The following is a 14,226-nucleotide window of genomic DNA, read 5'->3' on the forward strand; positions in this document are numbered from 1 at the left end:
TCATACAGAACCATGCAACTGTTGTGGAGCCAATGAGAGCAGTGCTATGTGATACTACATTCTACATGATGCACAGAGCAGTTTCCAGCAGGTAAAAAGGTGTATTATCATTTATTATTATTATCATATATTCATATATTATATATCATATATTATTATTATCATTATTATTATTATTGATAATATGAGCTACATACATATAATAACAAGCTCAACTGAAAATAGGGTGGATGCATTAGGCTCCCGCAAGGTGCATGCAGGTCTCGGCGGGCTGGGACAACACATCACAGACACGCATGCTGCAGTGAGAGCTTTCTTTTATTTTTTAAGGGGGGGGGGGGGGGGGGGGGGGCCAGAGGGCTCTGTGGGAGATGCAGATGTTGAAAGGAATCTTGGGCCACTTTCCATGCTGCCAGTCCAAATGGAGCTGCTTGACCTCCAGTGTAGTGACTCAGTTAAAGCGAAGTGTGGCTCGGTGGTGCTGCACACTTCCCCCGTTTCATCCCTGAAACGACGTCCCATCTCCACCTACAAGCTGCTCAAATGCCTTGCATGTTTGGCAGCACATATCTGTGTGAGCAACTGTTCTCTGTGATGAAGGTTGTGAGGAAGCATCAACTCCCTCACTAGCTGTTGCTTGAACCCCTTTTTCTTTAACAAAAGTGCACAGACTCATACACAGTTTTCTTTGTTTCCTTTATTTTATATTAAATGGTCACAGGATAAATGTAGTAATACAAGTTATTTACTCTGCATGAAGTTCAGTTTTAAGTGAAAGCTAAAACCTAGAGACGGGCCGTCTGACACTGAGGCTCTGAAGCCTGTTTCACTCTATTGAAGCAGACTGGTTCTAAACACTGTGTTGAGGCTTGTATCAAGGCTCTGTGATCATGTGACTGATGAAATTTGAGGCTTCGTACATCACAACGAAGCACCTGAAGTGAGGTGAATGATTTGAATCTTTGGCGCTGCTTCATTCGTTAAAAGGAGACGCTGCTTCATAATGTTACAAGAGATCTTTAATTGCATAATTCCCTGATGTACACAAGCACTTCATTTTCACACTGTAGCAGAAGCACAATATTCACTTTTTTCAAATTGTGGCACAAGGAAATCATTCACACAGAAATACTTCTACATTGTTGAATTTGAATATTTTCATATTATTTGTTACAACACATTTAAACATGTTATAAGTAAATTGACATTTAAAAGTGTTGTAACACTTTAATGTGAGGACAATGATTCTCAGAAAGAAAACACAGCTGCTGAAGACTGATGTTATTGCTTTTGTGTTGGAACTGGAATCAATAAGATGTGTGAATCATTTGGAAGTTTGTGGCTGCTATTATTGCAGCTGACCACTAGATGTCACTGGTAGTTTGTCTTTGAGGCTTTGAAGCTTCAAATCTATTTTCAATACAATCAGGAAAAAGTCTCAAAAGCTTGACAAGGCTTCATCCGCCCATCTCGACCATAAGCTGTCCTTTGAGTCTTTATGGAGGCCATCTTGTTCTGGTGCTTAAAGAGGAAGCACGCCTCAGCTGCAGCCCTTTTATCATGTATGTGAGTAGGAGGGTACTTGAATCTGATTGGTCAAAGGACGTGTAATGAAAATTACAGCTAATTAAGATAAATCTTGAATGACAAAGAAATGATTTACTTAATTTGAATGTATAACATTAATGGTTACATATTGAAGAAATTAAATGGGGTTTGTTAGTGTGAGCAAACTAAGAATAACTATGTATATTCGTGTTTAACCTTGTCACCTCTCATGTTATAGTGCTGACCTGATAGGCCAGTTTGAACTGGCAAGGCGGGCTCTCATACTACTACATATATGAGTGACATGACTGTTTGAGCTGTGACCACTTTTCTGACATTTTGCAGCTTTTACAGGCACCTTGTTGCTGTAGATAGTGCAGTGTACTGGTCCAGTGGATTTCCCTTTTTCATAACGTTTTCATGTCATTGTGGTTGTTTTTTACAGCATTCTACAAAAGTATGACAAAGTTTCTTGTTGAAAATGTGACACCTTTCTGTCACTTTGGCTAATGTGTATTTGAAATGACTCAGTGGAAAAACTCCTGAGAGGACAGAGAGGAACACAAAAAATGATGCCACTGATATTAGATCTCATTAGCTTGTTCAATCTGTAAACTCAGTTAGTTATGAATTCTCTTATATGCCTTTGGAGAAGTAAAGTTCATACTTCTGTTCTGTATAAAAACCTGTGAGAATACATCTGAAAAAGAAACTGGAAATTTATCATTTTCACTGCACAGGAAAAACTGAAAAGTTTAATATTTAGGTAGTCTGCTTCTGTCCACACCTGTCTCGAAGTTAAAGTTTAGGCTTCTTCAGAAAACTGAAACTCACATTTCACACAGAAAAATACTTAATATGAAGCTTAGATGAAGTTTTAACTTCACAAGTACACAGATCAGTTACAGCATCAACATAAAGCAGTACCTTCATATTTATTACGCATTTACATTGTGATCAAGTAAAACATTTAAAAATATATTTACTTGGTACGCACAGATTAAAAAACTGTTAAAGGAGCACTCAGATGTGTTTATTTTACCATAAAATAACATTTAATATTATTACTTTTCCATTATTTCTAACACCTGTTTTGCTAGAGTTGTAACAAAAAGATTCCAACTCTGTAATGTGGATTAAATTTGCAGTTGCAGTGAGTTATTATGATGCAGGAGGAGCAAAATAAAAGCACAGATCACAGACTTCCTGTAAATACAATGTTTATTATGAAGCTTTAGGATATAAAAAGTGCTTCAAAGGGTAAAGGCAGTACAAAAGATAAGGCAATATATAACCTGTGCACACATTCACACAACACATTTAGAGGAATGTACACTTCTCACAAACGATGTAACACTTTAAACTCCTCTTTTCAGCATTTATAAAGACATTTCAGACATTTATAACCAAATGTAGTCGTACACAGGTACCACAGGAGGAGCAGAAGTTGTTGACATATGTGTATAAATACTATCAATTACAACCCAAAAAGTGCAATAATGTGTTGTCAGAGGGAAGAAATGCAAGAAAACTGTACATTAACACATTAAAAACATCCTTATAAGTGCTTATTAAATGTTCCTGTTCCTTTATGATGCTGAACACAAGAGGAATGTTAGTTATTCAACAGTTAACTACAGGGTTCATAAACGTTTCAATGTCACATTCAAGCACTTTTCAGACATTTTGCAGCTTTTAAAGGCATCTTGTTGCTGTAGATAGTGCAGTGTACTGGTCCAGTGGATTTCCCTTTTTCATCACATAAAATTAGGTGTTATTGTTGTTTTTAACAGCATTCTACAAAAGTATGACAAAGTTTCATATTTAAAATGTGACACCTTTCTGTACAGCATCCTTTATAGACTAAATGTCAATTACTTTATTCAAAATACTCCATTTTTACACCACATTGAAAAGTTTTGAAGGTACACAAAAACTAAAAATGCATCAAAGTCAATATTTTTGGCTCATCTGATATGGAAAAAAAACAGCCACCCAACATTTATTATATGGAGAATAATTCATTTTTGTGTTTGTTTTTTTTTTTCATAAAAAACTGTGAAATCAAGTAATCAAACTGACATTTAAAGGGTTAAAATCCTCAAAATGGTTGAATGGTTGAATGGTATTTTTGAGCAGGACTGAAGTTGTTTAAGAGGAAAAAAAGTACAAAAGAATTATTAATCGGTAAAGATTTTATAGCGGGTTTTTTTGGAAGGGTAGTAAATTAAAGTGATCCCAGAGGGTTAAAGGTCAAGATTCACTGAATCAATCAAGGAGACAGTCAACGATAAATTCCCTCCCAGAACCGGAGACATTAAAAAGAAAAGTGGGCGAACGCGGTTTAAATGATTCCAGTCAATGACTTGATCACAAACATAATTCACAAGGGGGAAAAAAATGTTCTCATTCAAGTTAGTTGTCCCTTCATACCGTTTACATGTTACAGTTTAATTTGATGTTTTTAAATAACGTGATTTAATAATCTTAATACTTTTCACACTGGAACAGCAGCTGAAGTGACTCAGGGACCAACAGATGGCAGTAAAAACAACCAGCAGCATGATCCAGAAATAACTTAATTAAAATCATATTTCAGACATTATTTTACGTTACGTCTGCGCTGCACGGAGACACAGTACGGCTTGTTTGTTGTTGTTTACACATTATGTGAATGTTCACAGTTTTAACCCTGTGTCAGTGTTAGTTGTTCTTTTATATCTTTGGCTTTTTGACATATTTGGCACAAAACAGATTAACAAAAACAGTTTGACATGTTTGATGTCTTATCCAGCACTCAAACAGAAATTAACCCAATCAAACAGCACCTTGGGCGACTAGCCAACCACAGCTGTCATATTACTATCATAATATACTACCATCATTATCAGAATACATTACTATCATAATATATTATTATCATGTAAGGCAGTTCAGTGTTTGGGAGTCGAGGTTGTGGTTGTTGCAGCCAACAGAGCAAAAGGGAGAGCGACAGGAAGACGAGAATGTTTGGAAATCAGCAGGTAAAAACATCTGGGGTTACAATCCTAACCAGCATCTGAATGTTTCACAGGGACTTTTGATATACAGTAACTATACATTTTGATTGAAATTCTGCTCCCCAATTCCATATCACCAGGAGGTTTTGGTGTTAAAAATGACAGAGACAAACTGTCTGGTGAGGCCGGTCATCTTGACTAGTGAACGGACAAACCAAGTCCCGACCATCACTAAAGTACTTGCACGCTGTTTCCATTCAGGTCCGGGTGGTCTCCTGCTGGTGACGTCCTCAGAGGGAACCCTTCAGAGACGTTTCCCTCCTTGGCTCCCTCTTGCTCCCTCCTCCCTCTGAGCCTCTGCAGACAGCTCTCTGTGAGGACATGGGAAGCAGTTTATAACACGGGCTAATTATATTTTTTTATTACTAATTAATTATTATACCATCATCACTTAGTTGAGTCTATGTTCGGATCCAGTTAGGGTTAACTTAAAAACAAATATAAGAGACAGAAGCCTTCCATCTGTTTTCCTTCTGTTGTGATAATCAATAGGCCCTTTCATACTGCTGTTTCAAGCTGCAACATTTACGGCTCTGTAACGTCTCACCTGCACATCAAAGCACCCGGAGCAGGATGCCTCCCGCTATCATCTCCTTCCGCTATCGTCTCCTCCCGCTATCATCTCCTCCCACTATCATCTCCTCCCTCTATCATCTCCTACCACTATCGTCTCCTTCCGCTATCGCCTCCTCCCACTATCATCTCCTCCCACTATCATCTCCTCCCACTATCGTCTCCTCCCGCTATCATCTCCTACCGCTATCGTCTCCTTCCGCTATCGTCTCCTCCCACTATCATCTCCTCCCACTATCATCTCCTCCCACTATCGTCTCCTCCCGCTATCATCTCCTACCACTATCGTCTCCTCCTACTATCGTCTCCTTCCGCTATCGTCTCCTCCCACTATCATCTCCTCCCACTATCGTCTCCTCCCACTATCATCTCCTCCCACTATCATCTCCTCCCACTATTGTCTCCTCCCACTATCATCTCCTCCCACTATCATCTCCTCCCACTATCGTCTCCTCCCGCTATCATCTCCTACGGCTATCGTCTCCTCCTACTATCGTCTCCTTCCGCTATCGTCTCCTCCCACTATCATCTCCTCCCACTATCGTCTCCTCCCACTATCGTCTCCTCCCGCTATCATCTCCTCCCGCTATCGTCTCCTCCTACTATCGTCTCCTCCCACTATCGTCTCCTTCCGCTATCGTCTCCTCCCGCTATCGTCTCCTCCTACTATCGTCTCCTCCCACTATCATCTCCTCCCGCTATCGTCTCCTAGCACTATCCCTACTTCGTAGGCTCACTATGACCGCCCTAAGGCGAAAAGCCGGCACAGATCTTTACAGCAATATAGCGGGACATTTGCGGGACGCACTATGAAAGGGGCTGATTTGACCAAAACGGAGCTTAAAATACTGACATTTCTCTCAAAATCACTTCATTCTACATGTTTAATTTAAAACATCCTGTTTTCAGTTAAATTTAACTTCCTTTTTTCTTCTAGTATGATGTATGGCATTATAACTGAGATTTAAATAAATCTTTAACTGTGTGCTTTGACCCTCTAAACCCAGTATAACAGAAACAGCAGCGATCAAATATCAGGACTTTCAATTTTAATAAAAACCTGCAGGGCTCAAGTTTTGTTTCCATAATTTACGGATCCTTTCACGTTTCAGCAGACCAACACAGAGGAAGAGGCAGAGGAGAATGAACACAACAATGGGAATGACCACAGCCTTCACGTTTCCAACATCTGAAAGAATATCAGAGAAGATCTGGAGTTTAGACGTGCAGGTTCAAGGTGATTCACATAAACCCACAGTCACATTAGAGACTAACAGGGTTCATACAGCTATTTTAAAACTAAAATTCAAGCATTTTCAAGGTTACTTAACCAAAAAAGAAAGGGCTTCTCAAAGCCTTCACCAACACATCAGATACAAGATTTTGATTCATGTTATTTAACACCAGGGTTTGTATGAAGACACTTTTCTACACTGTTTAAAAAGACATACCTTGATCGCCTGACTTGGTCCCTTCATCCCCTGGAGGTGGACGAGTTGTGCTGGAAATATGTCTCTTCATGGGTTCTTTTTAAAATGACAGAAACAAAGTGTGTCATTACCTACAGTTTCTATATACATTTTGATTTAAAAAAAAAATACATTCTTAATTGTCCTGTTCAGTAACTTCTTACCAACAATGAGGATAACTATAAAAGTGGCTTCTGTTTTCAATTTCTCTAAACCAGACCTGGGCATTGGGCACATCTGGCCCGTAGGTGGGAAAACAATAACAAACATTAGTAGGGGTCATCCCTATGTTCCCCGGGACTTATGTTACCCGTTTTTCCCAAACAGGGTCCTATGTTCCCCTGTAGCAATACATAAGGGGGAGCATAGGACCCTTTTTCTGAAAGAGGTCCTATGTTCCCCACTGTTGTGCGGTTAGGGTTAGGCTGCAGGTTTGCCAGCCCTGACCTAATCTTTCCTCGTCTAGGCCTATTTGCATATGGGCGTCAAACAGCCCGTAGGCCTACATAGGCCTATTTGCCGTGGAATTTGACAGTAATGGTGGAAAAACTTAGAGACCGGGGCGGGGAACATAGGTCTCTTTTTGGGAAAAGCGGGGAAAAAGGGTCCTATGTTCCCCAGTCTCATACAAAGAGGGGAACATAGGACCCGGGGAACATAGACACGCTCCCACATAAGCACTTGAGCAAACAAGCACTTTTACTATAGTTAAGATAACAAATATAGCCACTAATATATATGACAGAAGAAAATAAACTTTAACAATCCTTGTGCACCTGTCAGCCACTTAAGAAGCCTTTTTGATACTTTATATCAATTATTTACAAAAATGTATATGAATTATGACGCACTCATTATTTACTGTTCGTTTTTCATTTTACCGTTCCACCTGTTATTTCCTGTCACTACCTTTCAAAATTAAAGCAACCGTTTCACACTGGACGGCACCTTTTCAAAATAAAAGCATTACAACATCGTAAAACACCTAGAAAATATACAAACATGAAAAACAAGCTATATAACACAAAAACACCAATAGGAACCTTGCTAAAGGTCATTTACAGTTGTGTTTAAAATAAATGGAAAAGTGATAAAGTGATTGGAGTATTTACTACTTTTTACTGCTATATTTGATTTACTCCACATTAACAGTCTTATCATAACATCTATTCTTATCAGTAGCAGCTCAAAACCAGATAATTTTCTGTATTTTATAAAGCGATTAAATTCATATTGAGCAGAACTTAGTTCAGAGTTTTGGTCTGGCCCCCGCAACCTTCGTGGTATTGGTCATGTGGCCCCTTGGGAAAATGAATTGCCCACCCCTGCTCTAAACTGATCTGGCAGTATCAAACTCTGCATGCTTACCAACAATGAGCTCCGTAGTACAACGGGCTTTCAGCGTTGGGATAAAGACTCTGTAACGTCCGCTGTCAGACAGATTCACCGAGGAGATCTGCAGCGTCACGTTTCCTCTCATCAGGTCTGCATGGTCCAGAGTGGTTCTCCTTCTGTATTCAGACATCTGTGGACCAGGATCGTCCCGTCCATGCCGATAGACATGGACCACATTGTCCGAGGCATCAAGGTCGAGTCTGGTCACATCCACTGTGACTGCAGATAAGTCGATGGGCTGCTCCAGACGATACTGTAGAGTCACTGGATCCCCTTCTACTGCTGTGATATTCTCCACACAAATGGGACGAAACCCTCCTGGGAAAAAAAGACATCACACAACTTAAGGACCTCTGCATCTCCACTTTCTTAATGTGATGCTCCACCTCAACATTTCTCTCTTTTTTCAGCAGAGGGCAGTCCTCCTGTTCTGAATAAACTAATGGACTGGGGCGGAGGATATGTCACCATACAAGAATCAGACCCCACCGACAGATACTGTACCGGTCCGCCACAACATTCGCTCTCTCTCTATCCCTGCTCTGGCGTCATCCATCCTTACTTCCCCTTCTTTCACACAACTCATTCTCACTTCTGCAACCCAACTCTGCCACATTCCTCTCTACCCTCTCCTCCTCTCTTGACTCGCTCTGTCCTCTCACTCCTCAGAAAGTGTGCAAGTCCTCCCCTGCCCCTTGGTTGTCGGACTCTGTGCACGCCACCAGAGCTCCTCTACAGGCATCAGAAAGGAAGTGGCAGAAATCTAAACACCCTGACAACCGATGCAACTACCAATCACTTCTTGCTGCCTTCTCGTCCTTGATGTCTGCCGATAAAAGCTCTATCAGACCAAGATCTAATCCTCATTTTCCAACCCGAAGAAGAAGATTCCTCCATCTTTACGAACCTCCTGGACAAAAGCGTCAGCCAAATGACATGTAATGTAATGTAAAAGAAGTGTGCTGTAAGTAGTTGGGGAGCATATTTAGCTATATTATTTAGCTATATATATATATATATATATATATATATATATATATATTTAGCTATATCCGCCGAAGGACTGTCCCAATGTCGAGGATCCTCCGGAGGACAGAGTCCTTCTTTTGCCCAAATTCCGAGGATGCATGTGTGCATCCTCCGTGCGCTCCGACTACCCATAAAGCATTGCGCACACCGGTCTACCGGGAGATTTAAAAATGGCGAGCGTAGAAACAGCGACACCGGCGGCGCAATATGCATTTAAATATATAAGTATTTTCAGTTTACACTGAATGTTATCACATAACTTACAAAACGTGTGTTCAAAGTCAAGCAAAAACATATACATAAACAAATGCCAGAATATTTAGCTAAAGATAATAAACGTCATCTTGATACATTGCCGATTAAGTTAATTAATGCCATCTCAGTCACTAAAGATATTGTTAATTAATTTATATGCGTCCGATGATGATGTACTATGTGCAACTATGCCATTCAGAAAGTTATACATTTCTTTATTGTGTTTACAGGGACCGAAAGTCCGATATTAACCGTTATTGTTATTTATAAATAACTGTTATTGTACTGTACTGTAAAATAAAAAATAAAAAATCACAGAACATATTTCAATGATGAATTATGCGCCGCTGCATTCATGGCACTAAGTAGCGGCCGAATTCAGCCAGGATCAGTGAAATATTCAGGTTTAATCCACTTTATGGTTTTTACTTGATAAATCGTGGAGATTCAACCTTAAAGCATCTTCTTCCATTTTCACAAATATGTGTCAGAGTGCTGATGCCAGAGACACATTCACATTGGAACAGGGCCAGAAAGAGGGCCGTCTATGGCAGTGTTTCCCAACCTCTTTTGTGCCACGGCACATATTTTACATTAGAAAAATCACACGGCACACCACCAAACAAAAATGTCAAAAAGACAGTAAAAAACACCCTAAATATGTTTAGAACTACATTTATCATCTGTCACAATTCCAACCCTCCTCCTTTATCTGGCCTAGGAACCAGCAAAACTGACCCAAAACAGTGACGACTTTGCACATGAACGATTCATTTGCAGACTGAAATTCCACTGAATGCGTAACGGCTGCAGATCCGTCGGCGGAGCCGTTGCCGTGCCAAAAAGTGTGCCAGAATCTGATTTCTGGCCGCGGGAGCGCGCACGGCAGCCCGTTGAGCGTAGCGTAAACACGTCTGCTTTTCTCTGGATTAAACGGTCTTAATATGCAGATACACACAACTGTATTATAATGTAATTATAGCAAAGGCATGTGGCTTCGAAAGTTTAACGTTTGTTGTTGCGTAATTATTACAACTGTGGCCAAAAGAAGTGTAGTTTGTAGCGAAATCAGACATGGCAACTACGTGATAGACACGTCTATTTGCTTGGTATGTCTGATGACTTTGTTTAGCCCTGTCTTTGGAAATTAGACAATAATGAATATGATTTATTGGTGGGGTTTCAATAAAGATTGCAATGATCCTCGTGACTCTGCATTGTTTTTTATCTGATCTGATCCCTACATAGCGTTTGCTTCCCATGTTTGGATGTGTGTTGCAGTTTTCAATCAGTTTTCACCTCGCAAAAAACTGATTGAAGGCATAGTATAGTTACTGAGAGGTTATTTCTGCCTAAATATGACTTGATCTCATTCATGAGCTTCATAATGTAAACACTAGAGCTCACAGGACAGCTTGGAATCCCTTTAAAGCACCATTACAACACAAAATAGGCATTTTCACCTGCCAAAAATTGATTGAAGGCCAGATACAGTTACTCAAAGGTTATTTCTGCCTAAATATGACTTGATCTCATTCATGACCTTCATAATGTAAACACCAGAACCCCACCAACACCCACGAGTACGCTCGTTTGATAAATGAGGGACAGTGTGTGTCACTTATGTTACTAAAGTATCTCAACAGTGACAGCGTACTTGTAATTTTCCCGGATAATATTTAAAATCTTTACCTGAGTGAGAACGTAACTTTCCCCCAGCGAACTGAAGAAAGCTCAGCACAGTTACCAGCGTCCAGATCATTATGAAACTAATATAAAAATAAAAAATAAAAGAAGATTGATGAGACACCTGCGAGAGTTGTCCGTTGTCCAGTCCGCGCGATGGATAGTTCAGCATAAGCGCACAAAGTGCTCTCCAGAGTGCCTGGAGTGGTTCAGGCCAATTGTCCCTGGCTGCAGTACGCAGATCGGGGAGAGGCTCAATGTGGGCGGAGTTAAACGTTTAACTCCGCCCACGTTTGACACCAGCCATCATGATCCTTCCGGTTGTAGTACACAGAGACAGCTTATAAAACATCAAGGAAGTGGAGATGAAAGTGTCGGGAGTACGGTCTTTCGGCATGGCATGCCGTGGGTGAGGCATCAGCACAAGCTCTGCGACATGACGAGCAGAAATGAACACTAATGAATTTTCCTTGAACTAATGAACTGCTAAACACACCTAAGGGCTTGAAACTGTTACTTACAGCTAAGAAGTGATTCGGAGCGGTGGTTTCTTCACCCTCACCACACTCGCGCTAACAGCCAGTTGATTGAACACGAGGCTAGATTTGTTTGTATGTGTGCTGGAAAAGTTTTGAATCTGAAAATGGAGCGCTGCGATAATATGCACACATATGCCTCGCTCGGAGCCTTGGAGACCCAGCTGGGAGTCATGGATGATTTATTAAATCAAGAACACTCCTCAGAATCATCTCCAGAGATTAAATAGAGACCAAGTCAAAAGCAGATATGGAGGAGCAGAACAAACAGCCTGTGACTAACTCACTGCTGCTGACAATCATGGAGAGAATTGAGAAAATGCAACAGTGGAACAGTGGAAATAACAGTTAAAGACAATAGCAACACCTTAAAAAGTCACTGACTCTTTGGAATTTTTGGGGAAACAGGTGGAAGATGTCACCAAATAAATTGCGACTCTCCAACACTAGCGTAGCCAGAGAAAAGACAATGGGCCTCATTCATGAAACGTTAGTAGATTTGTGCGTAGATTTGCACATAAAAGCCTACGCTACTAAAAACCTACTCCGGCTTCATGAACGCCGCGGGAAACTCAGATCTGATCGTAAACACGTGTGTATGATCATGAATGCCAATCCATCGTAAAGTGGCAGCGCGCTCCCGGTAATCAGCAATTAGCATGAACCCCGCCCATGAATTGCTAATGACCACCATATAAGGAGGTGTGTAGAGGCATCCTGTCGACCTGTCAGTCATGGCACAAAGAAAAAAAGAACGAGAAAGAAAACAGAATTTTTCCGAAGCGGAGATTGAAGTTATTTTGGGAGAAGTGGAGTCCAAAAAAAATATTTTATTTTCATCTGTTAGTAGTGGTGTGACAGGGACAGGCAAAGCGAAAGCGTGGAGGGAGGTGACGGACGCAGTAAATGTGGTTTCTGTAGTGCAAAGAACTACGTCCGAGGTTAAACGTAAATGGTTTGACATTAAACTTGACGCAAAGAAACGCATTAGCTCACACAAAAAAAGTGCATCTGCCACAGGAGGAGGACGCTCAGAGTCCAAATTGTCAGTTGCAGACGAGCGCATCGCTGGGATCATTGGTGAGACGTCTCTGTCAGGAATTATACCTGAAGGAGACAGCGACATGCCTGCACTGGAGTCAACATCAGACGGTAAGGTGATAAGGGTTGTATCATATTACAGCTTAGCGGTCAGTATAGTTTAACCTAGGTCGTACAGTCCCAAACAAGATTCATATTATATAGGCTAATGGGTAAAATCTAAATCAGTGATGGCTGTTGGAATGTAGAGCTACTTAACATTTCTTTCAACAAAGGATACGGATGTCATAAAACCACAGCAGTTTTGTATGCATAGTCTTCAAATTATTTGAATCTTAATAGCCTAAAGCTCTATTTAAAACAGCTCCAAATAAGTCAGTCTGCAGCCAACGTAAATTAAACATTTTTCAAAATCAGATTTATTAAAGGTTTCTTTCAAATGATCAAAGACAAAACCAAAAAAACTAATGTGTTGTCCTAAATCTTCTAGCTGGCGAGTGCTCCTCCCATGATGTGGCCTTTCCTGCTTCTGCTGCCTCTGCTGCCCCCAGGTACCGAGGCCGAAGAGGTGATCCGCCTGTCCTCACAGAAGAAGTCCTGAGGAATCAAGAGGCTTTGCTGTCAGCAGTCAATCAAATAAACACAAACCTACAAGAGATTAACAGCAGCTTGAAGGGAATATGTGAGGCACTTGTGCGCCTTCAAAAATAAAGCCTTGTCAGCCTCTTATCAGTATTGTGTGATGTCTGGTTATCCTGAGAAAACACTAAGTTAATCAAGCTACTCTCCTTTTTCAGATAATTAAATATAGCCTATTTGTATACATTTACAAGAGCATGACATTAAAATGAACCTATGTAGCCTACTGAAATAAGATGTTATATAAATATCAAACAAGAAAAATGAAACTAATTTTGCAAAATATGGCAGCCTAAAATGTGCATAGCTTATTCCGTCCCTGTCTTGGCAACACTTACCTTAAAATCGCTCTACAAGTCGCTGGCGTGTCTGGATAGCAGCCGCATTTCGAGGGCCAAGATCTGGTTCCGGAGGCAATTGTTCCTCGAGGTTGTGGACTTCAGGCAGGGGAAGGCCCTGTTGGATTGCCACGTTGTGCAGAACACAACAGGCTAAAATGATGTGACACACCTTCGCAGGTGTATAAAGTAGAGTGCCACCTGTATTATCTAGGCACATCCATCTCGCCTTTAATACCCCGTTGGTGCGCTCTACAACGGCCCGAGTAGCCGCGTGCGCCTCATTGTATGCCAGCTCCTGTGGTGTCTGCGGGCTGGCCAGTGGGGTCATAAGCCACGGCGTCAGTGGGTATCCCCTATGGATATAGAAGGGTAAGTCCATATATAACACACACATGTGATTATGCAGGCTATATTCTTACCAATGAGCCAGCCGTCTCTCACAGCTCCATCCTCCAAACGCGTGCCAACTGCGCAATTACGCAGGATGAATGCGTCATGCGTCCCACCGGGCCACCGTGCCACCGTGCCACAACGTTTAACAACACACAATTTGCGTCACAGATCAGTTGCACATTCACGGAATGAAAGTTTTTCCGGTTAATGTAAGCAAATGCATCACCGGATGGAGCCTTGATGCGTACGTGTGTGCAGTCTA

At 41.0% G+C, this 14,226-nt stretch overlaps 1 protein-coding gene across 1 annotated transcript; it reads right to left on the bottom strand.

Annotated features, from left to right (window-relative positions):
• Positions 1-235: 235 nt before the first annotated feature.
• LOC131986231 (myelin-oligodendrocyte glycoprotein-like) lies at positions 236-11,109 on the bottom strand. Its single transcript, XM_059351083.1, has 6 exons — positions 11,021-11,109; positions 8,018-8,362; positions 6,632-6,706; positions 6,241-6,369; positions 4,788-4,918; positions 236-271 (listed from the first exon to the last, which is right to left on the bottom strand). Exons 1-6 carry the CDS (start codon positions 11,088-11,090, stop codon positions 236-238), a joined length of 786 nt encoding a protein of 261 aa, XP_059207066.1. The 5' UTR covers positions 11,091-11,109.
• Between the last annotated feature and the right edge of the window lie 3,117 nt (positions 11,110-14,226).

Source organism: Centropristis striata, chromosome 15 (assembly GCF_030273125.1).
Source record: "Centropristis striata isolate RG_2023a ecotype Rhode Island chromosome 15, C.striata_1.0, whole genome shotgun sequence".
Lineage (NCBI taxonomy): Eukaryota > Metazoa > Chordata > Actinopteri > Perciformes > Serranidae > Centropristis > Centropristis striata.